Source organism: Macrotis lagotis, chromosome 5 (assembly GCF_037893015.1).
Source record: "Macrotis lagotis isolate mMagLag1 chromosome 5, bilby.v1.9.chrom.fasta, whole genome shotgun sequence".
Classification (NCBI taxonomy): domain Eukaryota; kingdom Metazoa; phylum Chordata; class Mammalia; order Peramelemorphia; family Peramelidae; genus Macrotis; species Macrotis lagotis.
The window spans coordinates 6,985,995-7,009,840 of record NC_133662.1 but is presented as its reverse complement, the minus strand read 5'-3'; the positions used below and the strand labels follow the sequence as shown (position 1 = coordinate 7,009,840).

Below are 23,846 nucleotides of genomic sequence, written 5' to 3'. Positions count from 1 at the left end.
AATTCAAATACAACCTCAAAAATTTACTAATTGTGTGACCTTGGGCAATCTAGGTTGACTTCAATTGCCTCAACTACAAAATGGGGATAGAAAAAGCAACTAACTCCCAGAGCTATTGTGAGGATGAAATGAGGACATTTATAAAGTACTTTGCTATAAATTATGTTGCTTTTGTTGTTGTTAATCTGTACTATCAAACCTCATTTTATTGAGGCCCATTCTCCTTTAGGACCTACCAACTTTTCCAACTCTGGGGGAACTCTTGAGATTGATTCCTGGGTGGTATATTAATAAATAATTAAAGTGAGTGGTCTCTCTGATCCTTACCTTGCAGAGCCTCAATACTTTCACCTTTCTTTTTAATGTACTCAATCAGATTTTGTGAGTCTATTTCCAAAATAATGAAAATCAACCAAATTTCCATATCAAAATATCCTAATATGCCTATGTATATATATATATATATATATTTATATATGTGTATTATAAATTTGCTCAATAAATTGATCCATGATGACAATATTTAAAAAATAAGTAATGTTGATTGATTACTTAAAAATCATGGTATAATGATACAATAGAGCAAAGCAAATGAAACAATAGATAAACAGTAAAGTAAAATTTTTATTGTCATTTCAGTAATGTCTGACTCTTCATGATCTGATTTGAGGTTTTCTTGGCAAACATAATGGAGTGATTTACCATTTCCTAGCTTGTTGTACAGATGAGGAAACTGAGGTTAAGTGTCTAAACCAGATTTGACTGTGGTTTTTCCTGACTCCAGGTCGAGCACTTTAATAGCCACTTTGCAATCTAGCTGCCCGCTGGTAAATCAAATACTAAAGGAATAAAAGAAAAATTCATGGCTAAATGCAAAAATAACATATAGCAAATGAAGAAAATGAAAGGTTAAAAAAGGCAAAACTACTTTTAAAAATATCTAGAAATTCTGGGCTAATGTATTGAAACTGGAAAAGAAAAAATAAAGAAATACAAAATTTTGACCAAGTGAGGTATCCCTCCCCCCATGCCTTCCAGTTAGTCAAGAATGTAACTTAAAAACATTCTCTCATTCTAGCAAATTAATAATTAAGAATTAGCATCTATAAACCCAAGGAGGATCTGTCCACTCATCTCATGCTAACTGGATAGGGTTGATGGGGAATTGAGGCTAGATATAGGTATCCATCCTCATGGGCTCCCCCCATTTCTACAGCTGAAAGTCATTTCATCAATGAGCTCCAGAGCTTCTACTTTGGGGTTTCTAGGCTCCTAGAAAGTGGGGTGGGGAAGACATGTAATAGAATTACATAGGATTTCAAATTGGAAAGAAATGAAGAAATAGAGATGCAGAGAGGCTTGTGTCTTGTCCAATATCTCTCAAGTAGAAAGTGACAGTTTGGTTTCAAATTTAGGTCCTGTGGTTTTCAGTGCTGTGCTCTTTCCACTGATATGGGTGGATACACTGGGTGCTTCTCTATCACTGGTGAGTTGAACTCAGGACTCTCTTCTATTGGAAAACCTTAGCATATCTACTTGTACAGATTTATGAATTCAACTGCTAAATTGGGAACATACCAAGAGTAGTGCCATCCTTATACTCTTAATAGAAAGGATTTTCTGGAATAGGATTTCAGATAGGAGGAGGTAAATATGAGAGAGTTCATTGTTCATCATAGAATCATAAGAAAGATTTATCTTCTTTAACTTAAGGGTCAGAGAGAAACTGAGAGGCTTAGTGGGAAGAAGATTGACAAATCTCCCATATTTAATTTTTTTTCACCTCAGTTATCTTAGAAAGATGACTCTTTTTGGGCTCCTATATGTGAAGTATTCTGTAGAGAGAGCTGTGCATTTCTTTCCTAACTTTAAGCTGAGGGTCTCATAGTCATTTCTGGTCATGGGCTGGATTGTCTCCTAGAATGGGAGAATTGTTTCTATTCATTATTGCTTAAAAGGATAAACTCCTCAGTCTCTTTTTTGGTAAAGGAACACGACCAGATCCTAGTTTCTATTGCAAAAATTCCCTCTCTGAAATTCATTATGTAGTATGAGAAACAATGTCATCCATCTAACCCCAAGGTGTGACCTAACTTATTTTCAGTTTTAAATTCTTTCCTTCCTTTCATTCTTCCCTCACAAATTGAGAAGGCAAGAAAAATGATACTCATCATACATATGAAGTCATGCAAAATGTTCCTATGCTAATCATGTTGCAAAAAATGAAAAAGATGGAAAAATACTTAGCAAAAGTTTCATCTAATTAATTCGCAAAAAAGAACTAGCACACAGTAGTATTTCATGTTCAGCCTGTCCCACACCAAAGTATAACTATCTGTCTTATAATGGAAACTGAATATAATAAAATATGGCTAGGTGGAACAGTAGATAGAGAGTTGAAGTCAGGAAGATCTGAGTTCAAATCTAGATTTAGACAGCAGCTGTGTGACTCTTGGCAAAGCATTGAATCTTGTTTGCCTCAGTTTTCTCATTTGTAAAATGAACTAGAGAAGGAAATGACAAAACACTCCAGTATATTCATCAAGTAAATCCCCAATGGAATCATGAAGAGTTGGCAAGGTGGAAATGAATGAACAATAACGGCAGCAACAAAATAATTAAAAACTTTTATACATGAATTCCTGATCAAATGAATACACTCGGATGCTTGTGGTTCAGAAGAAAGAACAACTGGGGGCAGCTAGGGGGTGTAGTGGATAAAGCACCGGCCCTGGAGTCAGGAGTACCTGGGTTCGAATCTGGTCTGGGACACTTGGTAATTGCCTAGCCGTGTGGCCTTGAGCAAGCCACTTAGCCCTGTTTGCCTTGCAAAAACCTAAACAAAAAAACAAAAAAAAAAAACTGATCAGTGTCAGCTTTCAGAGACAATAAGCTACAAATCAGCCTGGGCAGGGGGTTGTAGTAGAGAAACTGAAGTAATTAAGATACATTTGTATTTAGAAATGAATCTGACAATAGAAAATAGATCAAATTTTGTCCAGAAATGTGAATGATATGAAAGACAAAAAACACTGAGGTGGAGGAGGGAAATATGAAAGAAATAGGAAATATTGATACTAAATATATAGTAGGGTAAGTACCTCAGTACCATGAAAAAGGTCAGGAATTCACAATGACTAGAAACAAGAAGTTTCCATTCCTAAATTCAGCCCTCTTGTTGAAAGTGATGAAATGGATAAGAAGAGCCCTCAGCCATAGATGGTTCAAAACATAGCATAATTTTAATTCTGTAAGGATCCCTGCATGGAGAATACTGAAACCCTGGACTCTCTTGAACTGAGGAATAAACTAGAGAAGACACAAAAATCTTTACACATATAGGAAAATGATAAGACAATATTTTTAAAATAGCATACAGGATCATTACTTTAGGAGATAATATTAAATTAGGACTGTGAATTAATCACCCAGTTTAATGGAAAGAACACTGGTTCTGTAGGCAGAAGACTTGGTTATGAACTCAATTCTTTTTTTGAATATTGTTTTATTTCATTTTTCCAATTATCTGCAGATAGTTTTCAACATTCATCTTTTTGTAAGCTTCTAAGTTCCATATTTTTCTGCCTCCCTTTCTTCCTGCCCTCCCCTCCCTTTGACAGTGAGTAATCTAATAAAGGTTATATATGTACAATCATTGTTGAGTTCCTCTGTCCACAAGGGGATTGAATGGGCTCAGGAGAGAAAAGAAACATGTGTACACTTGGGTGGGGATGCCAGCAGGACAACAAGCAGAGACATTTATTGATAATTTCAGGCAGTTCTTTATAGCAAAAAAAACCAAACAAAATTAGCATACAGGATAAAACAGTGATGTTTCTCTAACATGGACAGGATTTAACCTAGCAGGATGTAACCCAGGTCAAGAAGTTTGGTTACTAGGCTATCAGCAAGTGAGGTCATGAATGACACAGTTGTGTTATCACAGCAGAGTTCCTTGGAAAGCCTTCAGCCCAAGGGTTACCTAAACCTGGGCTTTTAGTCATAACTGACTTTATAATCCAAACTCACCTGAGAAGCTTTCAACAAATCATGTTTAACATTTCCATATTAGTCAATGTTACAAAAGAAAAATTAGGACTAAAGGAAAAAACCCATGAGAAATTTTAAAAAATCATAAAACAGGTTTTAAAAAGTGAAAATAGTGGTTCACATTCAGCCTCTAGTTTTTTCTCTAGATGTGAATGGCATTTTCCACCACAAGGCTTTTAGAGTTGTGCTTGATTGAGGCAGTTAGATAGTGCAGTGGATAGAGCACCAGTCCCCGGAGTCAGGAGGACCTGAGTTCAGATCAGACCTCAGACACATAATAATTATCTAGCTGTGTGACCTTGGGGTTCACCTCATTGTCTTAAATAAATAAAAAAAGAGAATTGTGCTTGATCACTGAACTACTGAGAGGAGTTAAGTACATCATACTTAATAAACTCCCAGTATTGCTGTTAATATGTACAGTGATTTCCTAGTTCGTGTAAATCTTTCCAGGCTTTTCTGAAGTCCACCTCATGATTTCTTTTTTTTTTAAATGAATTTATTTAATTATTTTTGAATTTTATGATTTTTCCCCAAATCTTACTTCTGTCCCCCCACCCCCCACAGAAGGCAGTCTGTTAGTCTTTACATTGTTTCCATGCTATACATTGATCTAAATTGAATTTGTTAAGAGAGAAATCATGTCCTTAAGAAAAAAAACTATAAGAGATAGCAAGGTTATATAATAAGATAATTTTTTTTAAATTAAAGGTAATTTATTTTTGGTCTTTGTTCAAACTCCACAATTCTTTCTCTGAATACCATGTATCCCCATCACAGATACCCCAAAATTGTCCCTGATTGTTGCACTTTTATGAAATGAGCAAATCCATTAAGGTTGACCATCACCCCCATGTTGCTGTTAGGGAGTACAATGTTCTTCTGGTTCTGCTCATCTCACTCAGCATCAGTTCATGCAAATGTCTCCAATCTTCTCTGAATTCCCATTCCTCCTGGTTTCTAATGGAACAATAGAACAATGGTTCTAATGGAACTAGTTGCTGATGGACATTCACTCAATTTCTAATTCTTTGTTACCACAAATAAGAGTTGCTATGAATATTTTTGTACAAGTGATGCTTTTACCCTTTCATGATCTCTTCAGGGTATAGATCCAGTATTGCTGGATCAAAGAGCTGCACGTTTTTATTGCCCTATGGTGGTAATTCCAAATTGTTCTCCAGATATGTTGGATGAGTTCACAGTTCTACCAACAATGCATTAGTGTCCCAGATTTCCCCCATCCCTTCCAACAACTGATCATTGTCCTTTCCGATCATATTGGCTGGTCTGAGAGGTGTGAGGTGGTAACTCAGAGATGCTTTAATTTGCATTTCTCTAATAATTAATAATTTAGAGCAATTTTTCATATGACTATGGATAGTTTTGTAAATTGCCTCTGCATATCCTTTGACCATATGTCAGTTGGGGAATGGTTTTTTTATTTTATAAATTTGACTCAGTTCTCTATATATTTTAGAAATGAGGTCTTTTTCAGAAATGCTAGTTGTAAAAATTGTTTCCCAATTTACTACATTTATTTTGATCTTGGTTACAGCAGTTTTGACTGTGCAAAAACTTCTTAATTTAATGTAATCAAAATTATCTAGTTTGTTTTTAATGATGTTCTCCATCCCTTCCTTGGTCATAAACTGCTTCCCTTTCCATAGATCTGATAGGTAAACTATTCGTTGATCTGCTAGTTTGCTTATAATATTGTCTTTTATGTCTAAATCCCATATCCATTTTGATCTTATCTTGTTATAAGGTATGAGGTATTGTCTAATCTGAGTTTCTGCCAAACTAACTTCCAGTTTTCACCTCATGATTTCTTTTATTTTTTATTTTTGAGTTTTACAATTTTCCCCCTAATCTTACTTCCCTCCCCCCACTCCCCACAGAAGGCAATTTGCCAGTCTTCACATTTTTCCCATGGCACACATTGATTCAAATTGAATGTGATGAGAGAGAAATCATACCCTTAAGGAAGAAACATAAAGTATAAGAGATAGCAAGATCAGATAATAAGATATCAGTTTTTTCTAAATTAAACTTAATAGCCCTTGATCTTTGTTCAAACTCCACAGTTCTTTCTCTGGATACAGATGGCATTCTCCATTGCAGACAGCCCCAAATTGTCCTGATTGTTGCACTGATGGAATGAGCAAGTCCATCAAGGTTGATCATCACCCCCATATTGCCGTTAGGGTGTGCAGTGTTTTTCTGGTTCTGCTCATCTCACTCAGCACCAGTTCATGCAAATCCCTCCAGGTTTCCCTGAATTCCCATCCCTCCTAATTTCTAATAGATCAAGAGTGTTCCATGACATACATATACCACAGTTTGCTAAGCCATTCCCAATTGAAGGACATTTACTTGATTTCCAATTCTTTACCACCACAAACAGGGCTGCTATGAATATTTTTGTACAAGTGATGTTTTTATCCTTTTCTATCATCTCTTCATGGTATAGACCCAGTAGCGATATTGCTGGATCAAAGGGTATGCATACTTTTGTTGCCCTTTGGGCATAGTTCCAAATTTCTCTCCAGAAAGGTTGGATGAGTTCACACTTCATGATTTCTTACAGAGCAATAGTACTCATCATATTCATATACCATAATTTGTTCATCCTTTTCCCCCAATTGATACATATGCCCTTGATTTCTAATTCTTTTCCTCTACAAAAAAAGTTGCTATATTTTTGTATATGTGCGTCTTTTCACCTTTTTTCATAATTTCTTTGGAATACAGACCTAATAATGTTATTATTGGAGCAGAGTATGCACAATTTTATTACCTTTTGAAAAGAAAGTTCCAAATTGTTCTCCAGAAAAGTTGCATCTCTTCACAACTCCACCAAAAGTGCATTAGTGTCCCAGTTTTCCCATATCCTCTCCAACATTTGTCATTTCCCTTTAGCCAAGTTAATTAGTGTTTTAATTTGCATTTTTTAAATCAATAATGATTTGGAGAATTTTTTCAAATTAACTATAGTTTTAATTTCTTCATCTGAAAATTGCCTGTTCATATCCTATTTATATCAATATCAATTGAGGAATGGCTCTTATTTTTACAAATTCAACTTGGTTCTCTATATAGTTTAGAAATTAATACTTTATCAGAAAAACTCACTGAAAAATTTTTCTTAGGTTCCTGCTTTCCTTTTAATTTTGGTTACATTTTTTGTTTGTACAAAAATCTTTTAATTTTAAGTAAAGCAATTATTCATTTTATTTTCCATAATCCTCTCTATTTCTCTTTGGTCATAAGAACTTTTCTTATCCATAGATTTAACAGGTAGATTTTTCTATACACCCTTAATTTATTTATGCTACTACCCTTTATATCTAAATAATTTCTCCATTTTGATCATATTTTGATATACATTGTGAATGTTCATCTATGCTTAATTTCTGTCCAACTGCTTTACAATTTTCATAGTAATTTTTCTCAAATGATAAATTATCATCCCCACTGCTTGGATTTGGGGCTTGCCAAACACTACATTAGTAATTTAGTATGATGTATTATGAACCTAATATATACCACTCATCTATTTCTTAGTTAGTATCACTTTGTTTTGATGGTTACCATTTTATAATAATATTTGAAATCTGATACTAAGAAAACTAATTCTACAGAAGAAAAAGATTAGAGTTCAGTGCAACATGAAATGAAAATAAGGGGGTATTCTAAAACATTTATGCCACCCCTCTAGTTTTCTGAAAGGAGGAAAGCAAGTTAAGGAGGAAGACGGCAGATAAGAAGATGAGGGCACTGATGCTTCCCATGAGATTTAGCTAGTAAAAGTACAGTTACAGTGACAGGGGAGAGAATTTGGAGAAGGGAGATCATGAGAAATGATTCAAAGGAGACATAAGTATATTCATTTCTTTCTCCATTTGTCACAGGGTAGCTTCCTCAGGTTGAAGATGGGAAACAAAAATTAATGTACAATAACTGAAAAGTTATCTCTGGCCTTCATTCCCTCATTACCCCAGTCTACTTTTATCTCTACTCTGAAAATCAGAGCCCTCCCCCAATCCAACCCCCTTCATATTCATTCACACTATATCTGTAACCATACCAAGATCCACCAATAAATCTCACCTCTTGCTGTAAGAGAGACATCTGATTCTTGAGTACCATCATTCTCTAGAGAGATGAGTTGAAAAAATCCATTCAGGGACCTCTTTCTTAGAACAAGATTGTAGTAACGAATGAGACAAAAGAGAAATAGCCTCTCCTCTTTGCTCTCATTTTTCATGCTCCAAGGGTTAATTTTGACCAGCTCTTCCCCTATACCCTGATGATAATCCTTCACTTACCTGAAGTCAGAGAATAATTTCCCCCTTTTCCACCTGGAAGAGGGGAAAAAATTATATATAGATATAGTTATATTCTCATACACATATGTGTATATGTATATATATATTGGACACATACATACATACATAATGAGGCTTCAAAGTTCATTTGTCTTCCTTTGTAGCCATTGTACCCAAGACAAGTTGTAGAATTATAATCTACCCACACCCCCATCCCATAACACACACACACACACACACACACACACACACACACAGCAAAAATCAATCAGCAATATTTATCTAGTACTTATTATTTTAGAAGAAATATGGAAAATGGTAACTACCCTCAACAAATGACTGGAGATAACAGGTAAACAAATAGGTATATGCAAGATGCATGGGTGGGGGAGGGGGAAGGGACTGAGAGAGGCCTTCTGCATAAAGTGTCACTTTAACTGTGTCTTGAAGGAAGCCAGAAATGTCAGGAAGGTGGGAAGAGGATGGAGAGCTTTCCAGGAATGAAAGATAACCAGTGAAAAGGCACTAAAAAAGAAAATGTAGTATTACACCTGACAAATAGAAAGTAAAACACTGGATCCCAAGTGCTTGGAGGGAAGAAAAATGTAAGAAGACTAGAAAGGTAGTAAAGAGTCAGGTCTCTAAGAGCTTTAAATGCCAAGTAGATGACTTTATATTGGATCCTGAAAAAGGAAACTGTTGGAGTTTATAGAGAAGGAAGTTGGTAAATATGGTCAGATATATAACCTTTAGGAAAATCACATTGGCAACTATGTAGAAGATGGATTGGAATGGGATGAGATCTGAGGCAAGAATGACTATTAAAGGCTATTAAAGGCTATTGCGATGTCCAAGCAAGAGATATTAAGGGCCTTTTGAATGAAGAGAAAAAGATACATAAGAGAACTATGAAGGTAAAAATGACAAAAGTGTTCTTTTAAACACATTATTGGATATATGGTTTAATAGTGAAAAGTCAAAGAAAAAAACTGAGGTTTAGAAAAAAATAGGTCTGGATGTCCTCAATGGGGACATTTGAAAGCAAGTATGGCTTGGAGAGAAACATAATGAGTTCTAATGTGAAGTTTGAAATGTCTATTGGAAATTAGAGGTATTAGGAGTGGGTCCATCTCTATTTGAAGACTACTACAAGGAGTTTTCAATTATACTTAAGTAAACTCCTAATTGCTGGCCTAAATTGCTACAAATATTTCTGGTCTGAACTGAAGCAGTTACACTACCACTAAAAGATATGATCCATTTTTTTAAATGTTCATTTTCTGATTTGTCCATCTAAAATCCCAGAAACACTGTTATTCTCAATGTCTTATATATAGACTAGAGCATTTGCAAAAGAACAGACTAGGATGAACAAAGTCAGAATTTTTCTCTTGCCTGTTCCTTCTTAAGTCCTTTTCAGTTTTCCCTACCTAAAGCACATTTCTTCCAGATCACAACTCCTGTAATAACTGTAGTGAGGAGGAGGAAAACAGCGATGATTCCCACAATTGGCCCATTGGATGCTGAATGTGACTCTAAAATAAAAAAGAGAAGGGAAATACCCTGACTCCTCTCTGGACTGGAGTTTGATACCTCCCCCAAATAATTCCAGCCCCTCTCCTCTCCCTCCCCTCTCACCCAGACACATTGCACTGCCTTTACCCCATTTCAAGGAGAGAGGCTCAAGCAGCCCTTCATGCTGCACTCGGCAAGTATATTTCTCCTCATTTCCAAAGGGCATCCCAACAGCTGCCCATGTCTGAAAGGTCCCATCTCCCCCAGGTCTGGTCTCAATGTTCTCTGTGTCCTGGATCTGATCTTGCCCATCTCGCAGCCAAATTAATGAGATTTCCGCAGGATAAAAACCCCATGCTCTGCACTTTAGGGTCACTTCCCCGTCAGAGTTCATGTGACGGGTCACTCGTACAGACGGAGGGTCTAAGAGGCAAGGGTAAGAAGAATTTCACTCTTTGTGGAAGGCCTAAGAACTCGGGGGGGGGGGGATCATTCAACCTTGACCTGGGCACACAAGGAACAAGTCCTGACGTTCAGGGGAGCTGAATCAGAGACCTGCTGCTGCTGCACTAGGTGAGACTGAGAAAAGCCAGAGGTCCCGCCTCAAGAAGAGCCAAATTGAGACCTGGCCTTGGTTTCTGTAGATGTGGGCTGGAGTTTCTGACAACGAAAGAAGACGCAGGGTAGGCCCGTTAGAGAGCGCAGGAGTCTGGGCTGTACCTGTCCGTAGCAGGGTCTTCTTCCCTGTCTCGAGATGTCTCAGCAACCACTGCACGCACGTCCCCTGCAGAAGGGCCTTCCATCTCTCCGCAAGACTCCGATCAGCGTCCAGCTGGATCTTGATGTTTCGAGCCACGCTGTCCAACGCTATCCAGCTGAGCGTCTCCGGTTCCAGGTAGAGTTTGTCCTCTCCATTGTAGCCGTAACGTAGGAAAAAAGTGCTGAAGCTCCCGTTGGAGAAAACTTTGCAGCCGTACAGGCGCTGCAACGTGTGAACCCCTGGCCCATGCCCAGAGCTGCAGTCAGGCCCACCACAAGGACAGAGCCACCTCTTAGGATGGAGGGGTCCATGTCCGCTTTGTGGACCAGCCCAGCAGGGTTTGTTGGATCCTATCGGAGCGCCCCGCCCCTCGGTTGGAAAAAAGCAGTAAAGGAATCTTCATCTTTCCCTCCCCAAACCCTCTTTGGCTTGTGGACCGGGTCAAGTTGGCCTGAAAGAATGATCCAGAGACCTCCCAGTCACTCACCGCCATTGCTCTGATTGTAATTGAAGTGCAGGTTCTGCAGGCTCATTGGGCAATGCTGTGAGTCCTTTAGGTGCCTCGTCTCCCGCTCCCAGTAGTCCGGCGTCTCCAGCTCTATCCACGGCCCCCGGGGCGCGGTGTTCTGACTCCGGCTGTCGCTGTGGAAGCGCACAAACTGCTGATCGTCCACGTATCCCACGGTCGTGAACCATCGTTCCTCCAACCCCAGTCTGGACCCGATCACAACGCTGTCGAAATACTTCATAGAGTGGCAGCCTGAAAGAATCGGGGATGTTTGAAAAATCCGCCCCAGGCTCAGAATGGGGCTCTGGCCGGATGGTGACTGCGCACCCGCAAGCCCGGCCCCACCCGGCTTCAGCAGCTTCTGCTACACAGTCCGGGGTGTAGCGGAGCAAATCAACCAAAAAAAAAAGTCCGGAGCCAGCCTCTCTGCCACTCTCACAGACAGGCAGCCTCCAGTACGGGTCCAGGTATTCCGCCATTCCCTGCACAACGCCCAAAACCGGCTTCCCACGGCGTCCTTTCTCGACTCCAGTAAGATCCAGTGACAATAAAAAACATTCATATTTATAAAAAGTTTTAAGATTATCAAGAACTTTCTTCAAAATCACCTTGTAGGGTTCCCAACTCCCTCCTTTTATTCTCAGACCACTGAGACCCTTCTCTCTCTAGATGTCTCTCCTCCAAATATTATATTTGGCCTTAGAACACTCAAACTTCCTTCTCTCGGGTGAGCCCCAAAACCCATCAACACACACACACACACACACACACACACACACACACACACACACACAGAGAGAGAGAGAGAGAGAGAGAGAGAGAGAGAGAGAGAGACAAACACACACAGACACTGACAAAAACTTTCCATTTTTGACCCTCCTTTCTAGTAAGGAAGCATTCTTCTCTCCTCTCCTTCTCCCATTCAGTGTTTAACCATACCTTCCCCACGATTTTTGCTCCCTTTCTCGATTCTAACACTCTTTCTCACCCTTTTCCCTCAAACTCAGCAAAACCACATCAAAACTTTCTACAATCATTCCTAACACAGTAGGAGAATTCAAGACACATTCAAGATGTGGGTTTTTCTTCGCCGACTCTTACTACCACCACTATCAGCACCTTTCCCCAGTCAAACTCCCATTTGAGGATAACGACTTTTTTCTCCAGAGCCCCATGTTTTTGAGGTAGGATATAAAGAAGTCTTGGCAGAACTTCCCACACAATAATTTGCTCCTGATCACTATACAGTTCATTCTCCAGACAATTGATTAACATTATTCTCTACTCACCTGCCCAGGTCTTAGGTGGGGCCAAGGCCACCAAAAAAAAGAAAATGAGTACATAATGCTCCATGGTAGACAATCACAAAGTGCTGAAACCAATTTACACTAGCCTTTTATATAGATGCCTAATTCCCTCACTGGCTGTAGAGAAACCCTGCCACCCAGTGGCAATTGAGAATACAAAAATGTCACCTGTAGATGGGAAGAACAAAAAGAGAATCCCAGTTTTTGGAATCTAGAAAAAGATCTCGGCAGGCATCTAGTCTAATTCATACCTCAAAGAATGTTACATTGCATCAAATTTGACAGATGTTCATCCGATCTCTGCTCTCCAAATAAGGAGAATCACCAAGTGTTGGGCTGTTGGATACCTCTGATCATTGGTAAATTTTAGCTGATATAAAGTCTAAATTTGCCTATTTACAACTTCCACTTTTCACTCTTGATACTGCCTTCTGAGGTCAAATTACTCCAAATTCTCTTCCACTTGTATACATAATAGTCCTTCATAAACTTGGAACATAGCTATCACATAAACTTTGAGTCTTCTCCAGGCTAAAAGTCTAGAGTTGTTTCCATTAATCCTAAAGTGACATGGGCTCAATGCCTTTCACCTGTAGGTATGCCAGTTTGTCAATTTCCTTCATCTGTGGTATGGTGAATACCTTTCTTCCACTTGGTCTGAATTAGGCACCGTATGGAGAGGTGGTCACCCCTTTATTATGTCTGTCTTAATGTAGTCCAAGGTTACATTAGCTCTTTGGCTGCCAAAACACTACTTCAAAAATGAATGATGAATGAACAATCTACTGTCACATATTGAATTTGTAGCCCAACCAATAAAAATTCCTGATCTTTTTATACAAACTGCTTTCCAACCATGTCTATAGACCCTGCACTAAGAAAATTGATTTTTTTTAACCAAGCATAACACTTTGAGTTTATTGTTATTGATTTCTTATTAGATTCAACCTAAATGCTCTAGACCAAGGATTCTTGATCTTTTTTTGATTGTTGGTATATATATACCAAACAAAATAAAAATAAAATTAATTTCTTCTCAAATAACATTTTATGAAGATACTCCTCAAAACCTAACCTAGGACAAATATTTTGAAATAGATATCAAAATAAACATAAAAAAATTCAGTTCCTTACCTCAAACCTTTGCTTTTAGCAAGTCATAAACTTCTTGGATCCTGACTCTCTCATCAGATATGCTGACTATTCCCCTCCGTTTTTGTGTCATCTGTAAATTTGATGAGTATGTCTCCTATAACTTGATCTGAGGTATCCAAATGAGTATATAAATAAGTAAGAAAATGTCATCTTAATCACATACCCCAATTTTTTCAGTCATTCCCCAGTTCAATTTCCAATTCCTTGACAATATAGGTCCTTTTCCTTCCTGTTTTTTCCATCTCTTCTGGAATATAGACCTGGTAGTGGCATTGTGAGGTCAAAAGGTAGTAGGGTAGCCTTTCGGGCATGGTTCCAAATTGCTCTACAGAACTATCGAATCACTTCAGTACTCCTCTAAAAATGCATCATCTCATTATCCTCTCTGACGTTTGTCACCTTCTCTTTCTGTCCTATTAGCAAATCCAGTAGTTATAAGGTAGTACCTCAGAACTGTTTCAACATACATTTCTCCTATCAATGGTTCATTCAGACATTTTTTAAATATTTAAATAGATAACTTTGATAACCTCATTGGAAAACTTCATATTGTTTGATCATTTATCAATTGGGGGAAAGCTCTTATTTTTATATAATTGAATCAGTTTTCTAGTTTAAAGAAATAAGGCCTTTGTCAGAGTAACTTATTTTAATATTTTTTCCTACAGTAACTATTGCTAACTTATTTCTCTCCATCCTATTCCCCTTGTCCTCATTTATCTCTCTCTCCTTTAACTCTTTCCTCCCACAAAAGTGTTTTGCATCTGACTACACTCTCCCATAATTTTCCCTTCTTTCTATCACTTCCCTACCCTTTCTCTCATCCCTTTCCCCTACTTTCCTGTAGAACAAGATAGATTTCTATACCCAATTGAGTGTTATTTCCTCTCTGAGTCAATATCAATGCCTGTTTTATAAGAAATATTCCCCCATTCTACCTCCCCTTTTCCCTTTCTCCCAGTACATTCCTTTCTTGCCCACTAACTCCATCTTTTAAATATATTATCCTTTTAAGTTTAGCTCCCACCTGTGCCTTGTCTATATATTCTCCTTCTGACTGCCCTAATAAATGAGAACGTTCATATGAGTTATCAGAATCATCTTCTCATGCAAGAATATTAGTTCAGGGGCGGCTAGGTGGCATAGTGGATAAAGCACCTGCCCTGGAGTCAGGAGTACCTGGGTTCAAATCCAGTCTCAGACACTTAATAATTACCTAGCTATGTGGCCTTGGGCAAGCCACTTAACCCCATTTGCCTTGCAAAAACCTAAAAAAAGAATATTAGTTCAACATCATTAAATCATTTACTATTTGCCTTTCCTGTTTACCTTTTGTGCTTCACTTAAGTCTCTCATATTTGAAGATCAAATTTCCTGTTTACTTGTGGTCATTTCATCAGGAAAGTTTGAAAGTGTAGTTGATTCTTGGTTGTAATCCAAGTTCTTTTGCCTTCTGGAATATCATATTCTAAGACCTACAATTCCTTAATGTAAAATCTGCTAAATATTGTGTTACCCTAACTGTGGCTCCATATTTGAATAATTTCCTTTTGACTGTTTGCAATATTTTCTCCTTGATGTGGGAGTTCTGAAATTTAGTTAAAATATATCTGGTAGCTTTCATTTGGGGATCTATTTCAAGAATGTTCATTAGCTTCTTTCAATTTATATTTTGTCCTCTGCTTCTAGAATATTGGGGCAGTTTTCCTTGATAATTTCTTAAAGATTGCATCTAAACTCCTGGATCTGTTTTCCATCACAGTTATTATTCCAATATGATATTTCACATTTTCTTCTAATTTTCCATTCTTTGGGTTTGGTTTTATTATTTCTTGATTTCTCACAAAATCACCAGCTTCACTTTGACCCAGAATTATTTTCTTCACTGAACTTTTGTATCTCCTCTTCTATTTGGCCAATTCTGTTTTTTTAAGGCATTCTTTTCCTCTTTGGCTTTTTGGACCCTTTCCCCATGTGGCCCAGTATGGTTTTTAAGATATTATTTTCCTCAGTATTTCTTTGTATCTTCTTCACTAAGCTGCTAGCTTTGTTTTCATGATTTTCTTGTATTACCATTATTTCTCTTCCCAATTTTTCCTCTACCTGTTTTACTTGATTTTCAAAATTCTTTTTGACATCTTTCATGGCCTGATATAAATTCATATTTCTTGAAGACTTTGGATGTAGAAGTTTCGACTTTTTTTTATCTTCTGTGTGTTTATTTTGATCTTCTTTATGTCCACAGTAAGACTTACGATATACTATCCCAACTTTTTAGGGGTTTTGCAGATGTTTTCAGAGTTACTTCTAGGGACTTGCAAGTTTTCAGTTCTTCCAAGGTCTTATGAGAGGTTATGTGAGTGACCACAAGCACTCTTTTCTATTCTGGAACTGTAAGAGGATCCCTGCTCCACTGTGACAATAAGTTCTGTTATTCTTCTGCATCTCTTACTGGGATAGGAGCTCCAGGCTTCAACCCAGATCTGAGTATGGGCAAAAGCAACAGAGACCTCCCTCAGTATTAGCAAAGAGACCCATATAACCTCCTTCTGATCCCCTTGCCATCCAAGGACTGAGAGCTCTGGAAGCAGCACTGCACTGTGGAGTCACTTTCACCTTAATGGACAGACTTTTCCTGCTGACCTTCCAAGTTGTCCTGGGCAATCTCTGGGCTGAGAGGTCTGGAAACTGCCACTTCTGTGACTGACCCAGTCATCCAGAAATCTGTTCCTGGGTTGCTAGAACCAGTTAGCTCTGGCATGGCCCCACCACTCTGCACTCCCCTTTCACCCCAGGGTAGTCAACCTTTCCCACCTGATCTTCCAAATTGTCTTGGGCTGGAAAATTGCTTCATTTGGTCTTTATGCCTGCCATTTATTATGGCCCTCTAGAATTTGGTTAGAACCACTATTTAAAGGTATTGGGAGAGCTCAGGAGAGCTCTTGCCCTTAGTCACAAGCCCTTAAAGTTGCCTACAAGACTAGGTGGGTGCACCTCAGCATATCTGAGTTTACCCAGGAAAGAAAAACTAAATAGAAAACATGACAATCAATACCCACAAAGACCTGGCTCAGATAAATCATATGAATACTTGTTCTAGGGATAACTTAGGAGAAGCTACCTACTCTTCCTGCTTGGATGAAGAAAAAGGAAATCAACTTCCCTCCAACCAGTCCATAGATATACTCACTGAAGCACAGAATTTGAGAGTTCAAAGGAATCTCAATAATTATCCAATGCAACTCATTTGAAAATTGAGTACCTACTTTGCATCAAATGGGCAGACTTAGCTGAAAATAAAGGAAATAAATAAGGGTGGGGCACTTCCTTCTTAAGAATCAATTACTTAGCATCGTTTCCTATTTAATGGCTAACAAGGGGATTACTGCATCCTTCCCAAAGAGTCTGAGTCCTTCAGTGTGGTGTTACATATGGCAGAGAGGGATTTCATCATTCCCAAAGTGTTGAAACATTGATCCAGTATATTTGATCACCCAGAAGCAGTCAAGGAAACTCTTTTCGTGCCCTGCTACAATAGTAGGAGATGCTTTGGTAAAATTAAGGTAAACTACTTTTACCTCACTCCCCTCATGTTCCAGTTGAGTAATCTTATTTCTTTTTTTAAAAAAAGGAAGTATAGTTAGACTGGCAAGACTAATTTGTAGTGCTGCCTGGGTGGCTTTTTTGGAATTACCACTTCTTTTTCTGAATGTTCATTAATTATTTCCTTGGAGATCTATGCAAGAGACCTTTTTTTCCCCTTTTGGTTTGGGTTTTTCTTTTTCCTTTTTTTCTATTACTATAGATTTTTTTAAAAAATCTTTGTTTTTCTTTGTTTTCCTAAGTAGATTCCACTCATTTTGAGCACTCCAAAACCTTTTTTATTAGACTATGTCTTATTCTTCTCTTTATTCTTTTTTATCTGTCCTTCCATATGTATATTTCTTTGTTTTTTAAATCTAAGTTGTTTAGTTATTGGAAAATATAAATGACCAGGGAATTTGCAAACCAGCTTAGATGTTTTTAAACAATGGAAGGAAGGGGGCAGCTAGGTGGCGCAGTGGATAGAGCACCGGTCCTGGAGTCAAGAGTACCTGAGTTCAAATCCGACCTCAGACATTTAGTAATTACCTGTGTGGCCTTGGGCAAGCCACTTAACCCCACTGTCTTGAAAAAGAAAACTTAAAAAAAAAAAAAAAAAAAAACAATGGAAGGAAGCCATGGCAAGTAAAAGAAGGTGAACCTAAGGGTATGAAGCAATACTGTGAATATAAGTTTCTGAAATATTGAAATTATTATCTAAAGAAAAGTGAGATTAAGTTAGAGTTTCAGAAAATCAAAGAATTCAGAATTATATAGATCCATCACCTTTCTGTTATCTACTAATCACTTCCTTTGTACCAACTCTAGCCCTCTTCTTTGCCTACTGCCCCTCCAAGAGCTAAGTTCTTAGTTTCTTTGACTCACTCAATTCCCATGATCCACTCTACCTCAACCATGCTCTTGATCTTGTCATCACTGACAAATAATCTACTTCCATGTTTATGGACTCCAAAATTTATTTATCTGATTATAGCCCCTAAATACACCATGTCCCTGACTTTTGCTCTCTGGGCTAACTGCTTTGCTCCAATCTGCTTTCCTATTTGCAGGTCCAAGGTTCTGAGATAAATATATCTATTTTATATAAATTAAGCTAAGGACCAGGCAGATGCACTGGACAAAGAGCAAGTCTATTTGCTTAAAAAAATTGTTTGAGGAACCTGCAGAGTGCTAAAGATTAGCTCACTCCCAGACAACTTTGCTAGTGTTCACTAGCCAACCTTGTTGAGTTGTGCCTACCACCACTAACAATCTGGTCCAAGTTAGTTTTAGGTCAGCTGTCCCAGGAAAACAACCTGCTTCTATGTCCATTCTTTTCCACGATCTCTCCTTGAACCTTTTCTTTGTGGTGTTCAAGCATGAATCTCCCTTACCTCTCCTGAGCATTGTACCTTGTATGAAAAACCTCAGCACTAGTGTCTAATTTTCCTCCCAAAATAACTTTTTTGTTTTCAAACAAGCTTGACCTCCTCTATATTTTGAGGTGTGTCACCAGGTGTCACCTGATGGACATTTGTGGTGTCACCAATGTGGGATGGAGGTGAGGAAGTGGTCCAGTCACTTCAATGTTCAGTCTGCTATCTCCCCCTTGAGGGTCTGGGGACTGCTAGCTTGAATCTTGAACTCCTGCCTCTTTCAGGTGAATTCATTTATTAGGAAGAAAAAGATTTGTATATCCCAGGAGTACCAGAGCTACTGAAAGACTGGCAAGAATAATACTGGTCAATGACTGAGGTTAAAAACTCTCAGAGGTTTAATCATAGAAGGGGGTCTGGATATGGGCTCCATAGGATAGTGACCCTGGCATGGACACCACAGGGCAGGTGCACCATTGTTAGAGATCTTGTGAAAACCCCATGGGTAAAAATTTACAGATTACGGGGCAGCGACATGGTACAGTAGATAGAGCACTGGCCCCGGAGTCAGGAAGACCTGAGTTCAAATCTAGCCTCAGACACTTAATAATTGCCCAACTGTGTGACCTTGGACAGGTCATTCAAACCCCATTGCCTTAAATAAAAATAAAAAAATTTAAATTTGCATATTTGGATTAACAAGTCCTAACAAATTACAGTTTAGTTAGTAAACTGAATTTTTTTTAAATCCCAGTTTTTAATTCAGGGAATCTATTACCTGGAATAATAAGGGCAAATTCCTGAATAAAATAAGATGTTGGCAAAATTCCTTTAGGTAACTGAACTTCCAGAGACACTGAAGTACCACCCCATCCCGAAAGAGAACAATGGATGGCCTCCTGTCTCTATGTCATGGGTCTCAAAACTGAGATATTTAATTAATTAACAGAAATAAAACCAAGATGACCCATTTGTCAATATGATATCCTTTTCAGCGGGATAAAATAAATTACCTTTTTTATTTTTTAAGGAACCCAGAAAGAAAATTCAATATCCCAAGTGGGATGCTTGAACCACCAAACAAAAAACCTTTTATAACTTAGATTTATTTTTTTAATTGATATTTCATTTTATTTTTCCAATTACATGTTAAAAAGGTTTTTTACCATTCATCCACATGCATTTTTATAAGTTACACATTTTTCTTCCATCCACCCTTCCCACCAACCTCCCCTCAGTGGTGAACAGCCTAGTGAACTTTGTACATGTACATTTGTATTTAACATATTTACATATCAGTCATTTTATATGTGAGGAATTGGGACAAATGGAGAAGAAAGGAAACCATGAAATAGTAAGGAAAAACATAAGAAAAATTTTTAAGAAGTGAACATAGTGTTCATTCAGATTCTATAGATTTTGTTTTATTTTATTTTGTCTTTCTTTATCTGTATGTGAATAGTGTTGTCCATAACAGTTCTCCCAGGATTGTCCTGGTTTTCTGAACTGCTGAGAGGAGCTGCACAGTTTATCAACTCACAATGTTATTGTTAATGGGTACAATGTTCTCTTGGTTCTCCTCAGCATCAATTCCTATAATTCTTTTCATGCTTCTCTAGAGTGCAATCATTCATGGTTTCTTATAGAACAATAGTATTCCATAACATTCATACACCATAACCTATTCAACCATTCCCTAATTGAAGAGCATCCCTTCAATTTCCAAATCTTTGCCACTACAAAAAGAGCTACTATGAATATTTTTTTCTTGTTATAGGCCTAATATTGGTATTGTTGTGTCAAAGGATATGATCAGTTTTATTGGTTTTTGGGCATAATTCCAAATATCTCTCCAGAAAAGTGAGGAAAGAGCAGAAGAGAAGATTTGTACCCTCCAGAATGATAATCAGAATTATAGTGCTTAATTAAAATAGTATATCAGGGATTTGCATGTGTCCAGGGCCAAGGCACCTCTTCTAGAAGTGATTTATCCACTCCTCCCTGGAAAAGATTCACTCTCCTTACTCTGAGGATGAGGAAGTGAAGAGAGAATCCCTGGAGGCCTCAGACCAAATATATCAGTTCTCTTTTAAAATCAAGAAGGAAACTGGGATCAGTTGTCTGACTTATTCCTCTAGGTTGAATTATATGCCCTTGTAATGGTTCTAATTTCACTCAACATTATTGTAAATTAGAGAAATTAAGACTAGTCATTAAAAAATCTTATTGTGGCCAGATGAACTTTTGATTTTCCTGGGCAGTTTTAAGTGACGATTTCTGCCCATCTTCACCTAAAAGAAGTTTCTTTTAAAAATATTCTATTTATGGGTCTATCTTACTATTTTGTACATGCTTGTATCTTTGTAAAAATGAAGGAAAATCTTTGTCTTATATCGTCTTTGTGTTTGTAGATTCTGTAACCCTGAAAGATTTAAATGCAATCAACCAGACAAACTTATAAGGATTATGGCCAAAGAGTTTAGAACACTAGGGAAGTTTAATGAACTCTCATACTTGAAGCAGTAAATAGAACTAAGAGAAAAAAAAAGAATGCCTTTCAAAAAACACCTTTTCCCTGTCATTTCAACTTTGGTCACATTGGAATTACAAAAATAAATTTAGTAAATCAAAGTTTATAGATTATTTGGTAGATTTGGAAGTTTGGAGATTACTCTTTAAAGAGTTTGAAGATACATAATTTTTAAGACTTTATGTAATTCTAGGAGCTCGCTCTCTTCTGAAATATCTTAGTGAGTTTTGAGGTACTTCTTGTAGAATTTGTTTTAAGAAAAAATAAGGATTAAATTTCATAAAAGTTAAAAGTAGATGACAATTAAATTTTTTTCTCCTGAAAATAAAAATAGGTTCATTTTTTAGGGCAATGTAGGAAGACAACTAGTTTAGAAATAATTCTAAAGGGAAGGAAAAATTGGCAAACCATTTACACTTTATAGCAAGCTCTGGTTAATGCTTCCTTGACCATGAAAAGAGAAAAGATTGTTTAAACCAAAGATCTCTTATGATCCCCCAACCCTGGTTCAGTGACCTTCATATCCTGTTAACTCCTCTCATCTCAGATCAAGGTCCCAAATAAAAGTATTGGAAAAATACAAGGAAACTTGAATTTTGTTCCAGTTGCAAAAGTTTATTAGCTATTAAGGAAGTCACTATATCTGTCCCAGTTTCCTGATCTGTAAAGAGAAAAACAATAATAATACATATTTCTCAAGGTTGTTGTGAGGATGAAAATGATATAGAGATTGTAAAGTGCATAACACAGCGTGTGGCATTATTTCTCTAGTTGAATTTAATTATTCTAAGCATGCAAGTGGGTTTAAATTACCAAAGTTAATAAGATTAATGATTTTATATAGATAATTTGGGATATATTATTTTTTTTTAGGTTTTTGCAAGGTAAATGGGGTTAAGTGGCTTGCCCAAGGCCACACAGCTAGGTAATTATTAAGTGTCTGAGACCTGATTTGAACCCAGGTACTCCTGACTCCAGTGCTTTATCCACTATGCCACCTAGCTGCCCCCTGGGATATATTATTATATGAAATAATTAACCAAATTTATGCCATCTGACTGGTAGTCTTAGTTCAAATTTTAAATATACAATATTGTTTGTTATTTATAATTGTATTTCTGATTTCTTTTACATTGTAATATTTGAGAGACATTGTAATAGAAATGCTGTTAGACAAAATAATTTCACTTTTAATCTAGATACTGTTAGATTGTGAATTGAGCTTTTAAAAGAATATGCCAGAAATTAATTTTTCAAAATTGTTAAATACTTAATGAAGTATATTTTCATAAAAAATAATAACATTAAGGTATACTATATTAGCAGATTTTCATTTGAAAATTCTTGCTTATTATGAAAGTATATTGGGTAGTTTAAAGATATACTTTCAACATATTGATGATGAATCAGGGATAAAAATAATTAACATAAAAGGAAAATCCTAGCTGGTCAGGAACATGAATTGCAGCATGGGTGCTGTTCAAAGTGTTAAAATCTCAAATACTACTGCACCCATAGTGGTCTGGGATTTCCCCTCCTACCTGCCCAACTGTATAGATTTGTCCCACTTTGACCCAGATCCAGTAGAGATTGTTATGAATCAAGGATGTAGCCAGAGCTGGTCAAGCCTTGGCAAGAACAAAATGGGAATAAAACCCAGCTTCATATTCTTCTAGTTCCATATTCTTGTGTCTAATAGTGTGCTTCTGGAAATTTCTCTAACCACACTTTGGAAAATTATTCCTCAAGGAAGTAAACACTTCCCCTAATGTGAGGTGACAAAATATCTACTTCTGCATAAGTGACTTAAATTCTTTAAAATAACATATTATTAAGAAACAAAAGTAAGCAGGAAAAAGGAAACAGGCAGAAAAAAAATTATTTATTTAAAAGATGGATGGTGTTGCAACTATTTTATTCTTTCATTACAGAAAGAAGTATTTTGTGCAAGTATTCAGAATTCAATACAAAAAGTTAGTGATAAAGAAACTATAGAAAGCGATAAATAAAAGAAACAAGAAACTCTCACATGCCCCTATTCTTACCCCCAGAGTAAGACATAGTTTAGAAACCAGTTTTAATCTTCTACCAGTCCAGCCTCTGAGATGTAAACAGAGTATGAGAGAGATTACAAGGATGTATCACTAAACTTCTTTTACAGTTTGGGATGAAGAGGGCAGGAGTTATGAGAAATTAAGGATATTTCTCAACAGAATCAACATGAATTCTCTCTGGGTTTGGACATCCAACAAAGCTTTGCCCAATAACCCTTCTCTAATTTCTTTCAATGACTTCAGCAATTCCATAAATTTAATCTGCTTCATCTCTATGGCAATAACTATCTTAATCTTTGGTTTGTATGTTCTTAAATATAAGTTCATATTTTCTTCCCTGATAGAATGAAAGATCTCTACTTTCACTCTCATCAGAGGTAACTAAGAGAGGAAACAGCATATGTACTCAATGGGGTATAGACATCTAGAGTAAGAAGGAGAGAAGGGGGATGGGGGAAAGGGGGGGATGTGAGTGATGGAGGAGAGGGTGGACCATGGGGGAGAGTGGTCAGATATAACACACTTTCTTTTTTACTTCTTGCAAGGGTCTGGAATTGGATGATCTGTCCGGGACCACAGGGCCAGGTGGTTGTTGGGCCTTAGGTGTGGTATGGGCCGGTGATCAGTCTTCTGTGCCACTCAGCTACCCTTCAGCACATTTAAGAAAAGGGACAGAGT

General features: G+C 37.3%; 1 protein-coding gene across 1 annotated transcript in view; it reads right to left on the bottom strand.

Moving 5' to 3' along the window:
* Positions 1-4,658: 4,658 nt before the first annotated feature.
* Positions 4,659-23,846, bottom strand: part of LOC141488404 (uncharacterized) — a 38,003-nt gene continuing 18,815 nt past the window's right edge. Inside the window, exons 10-17 of the mRNA XM_074188437.1 lie at positions 11,624-11,690; positions 11,144-11,528; positions 10,617-10,895; positions 10,044-10,319; positions 9,812-9,916; positions 8,382-8,414; positions 8,164-8,208; positions 4,659-5,010 (exon numbers count right to left, since the gene is read on the bottom strand). Coding sequence (XP_074044538.1) covers positions 4,958-5,010; positions 8,164-8,208; positions 8,382-8,414; positions 9,812-9,916; positions 10,044-10,319; positions 10,617-10,895; positions 11,144-11,528; positions 11,624-11,690 — 1,243 coding nt within the window. The 3' untranslated portion in view covers positions 4,659-4,957. The remainder of the gene's footprint in view (positions 5,011-8,163; positions 8,209-8,381; positions 8,415-9,811; positions 9,917-10,043; positions 10,320-10,616; positions 10,896-11,143; positions 11,529-11,623; positions 11,691-23,846) is intronic.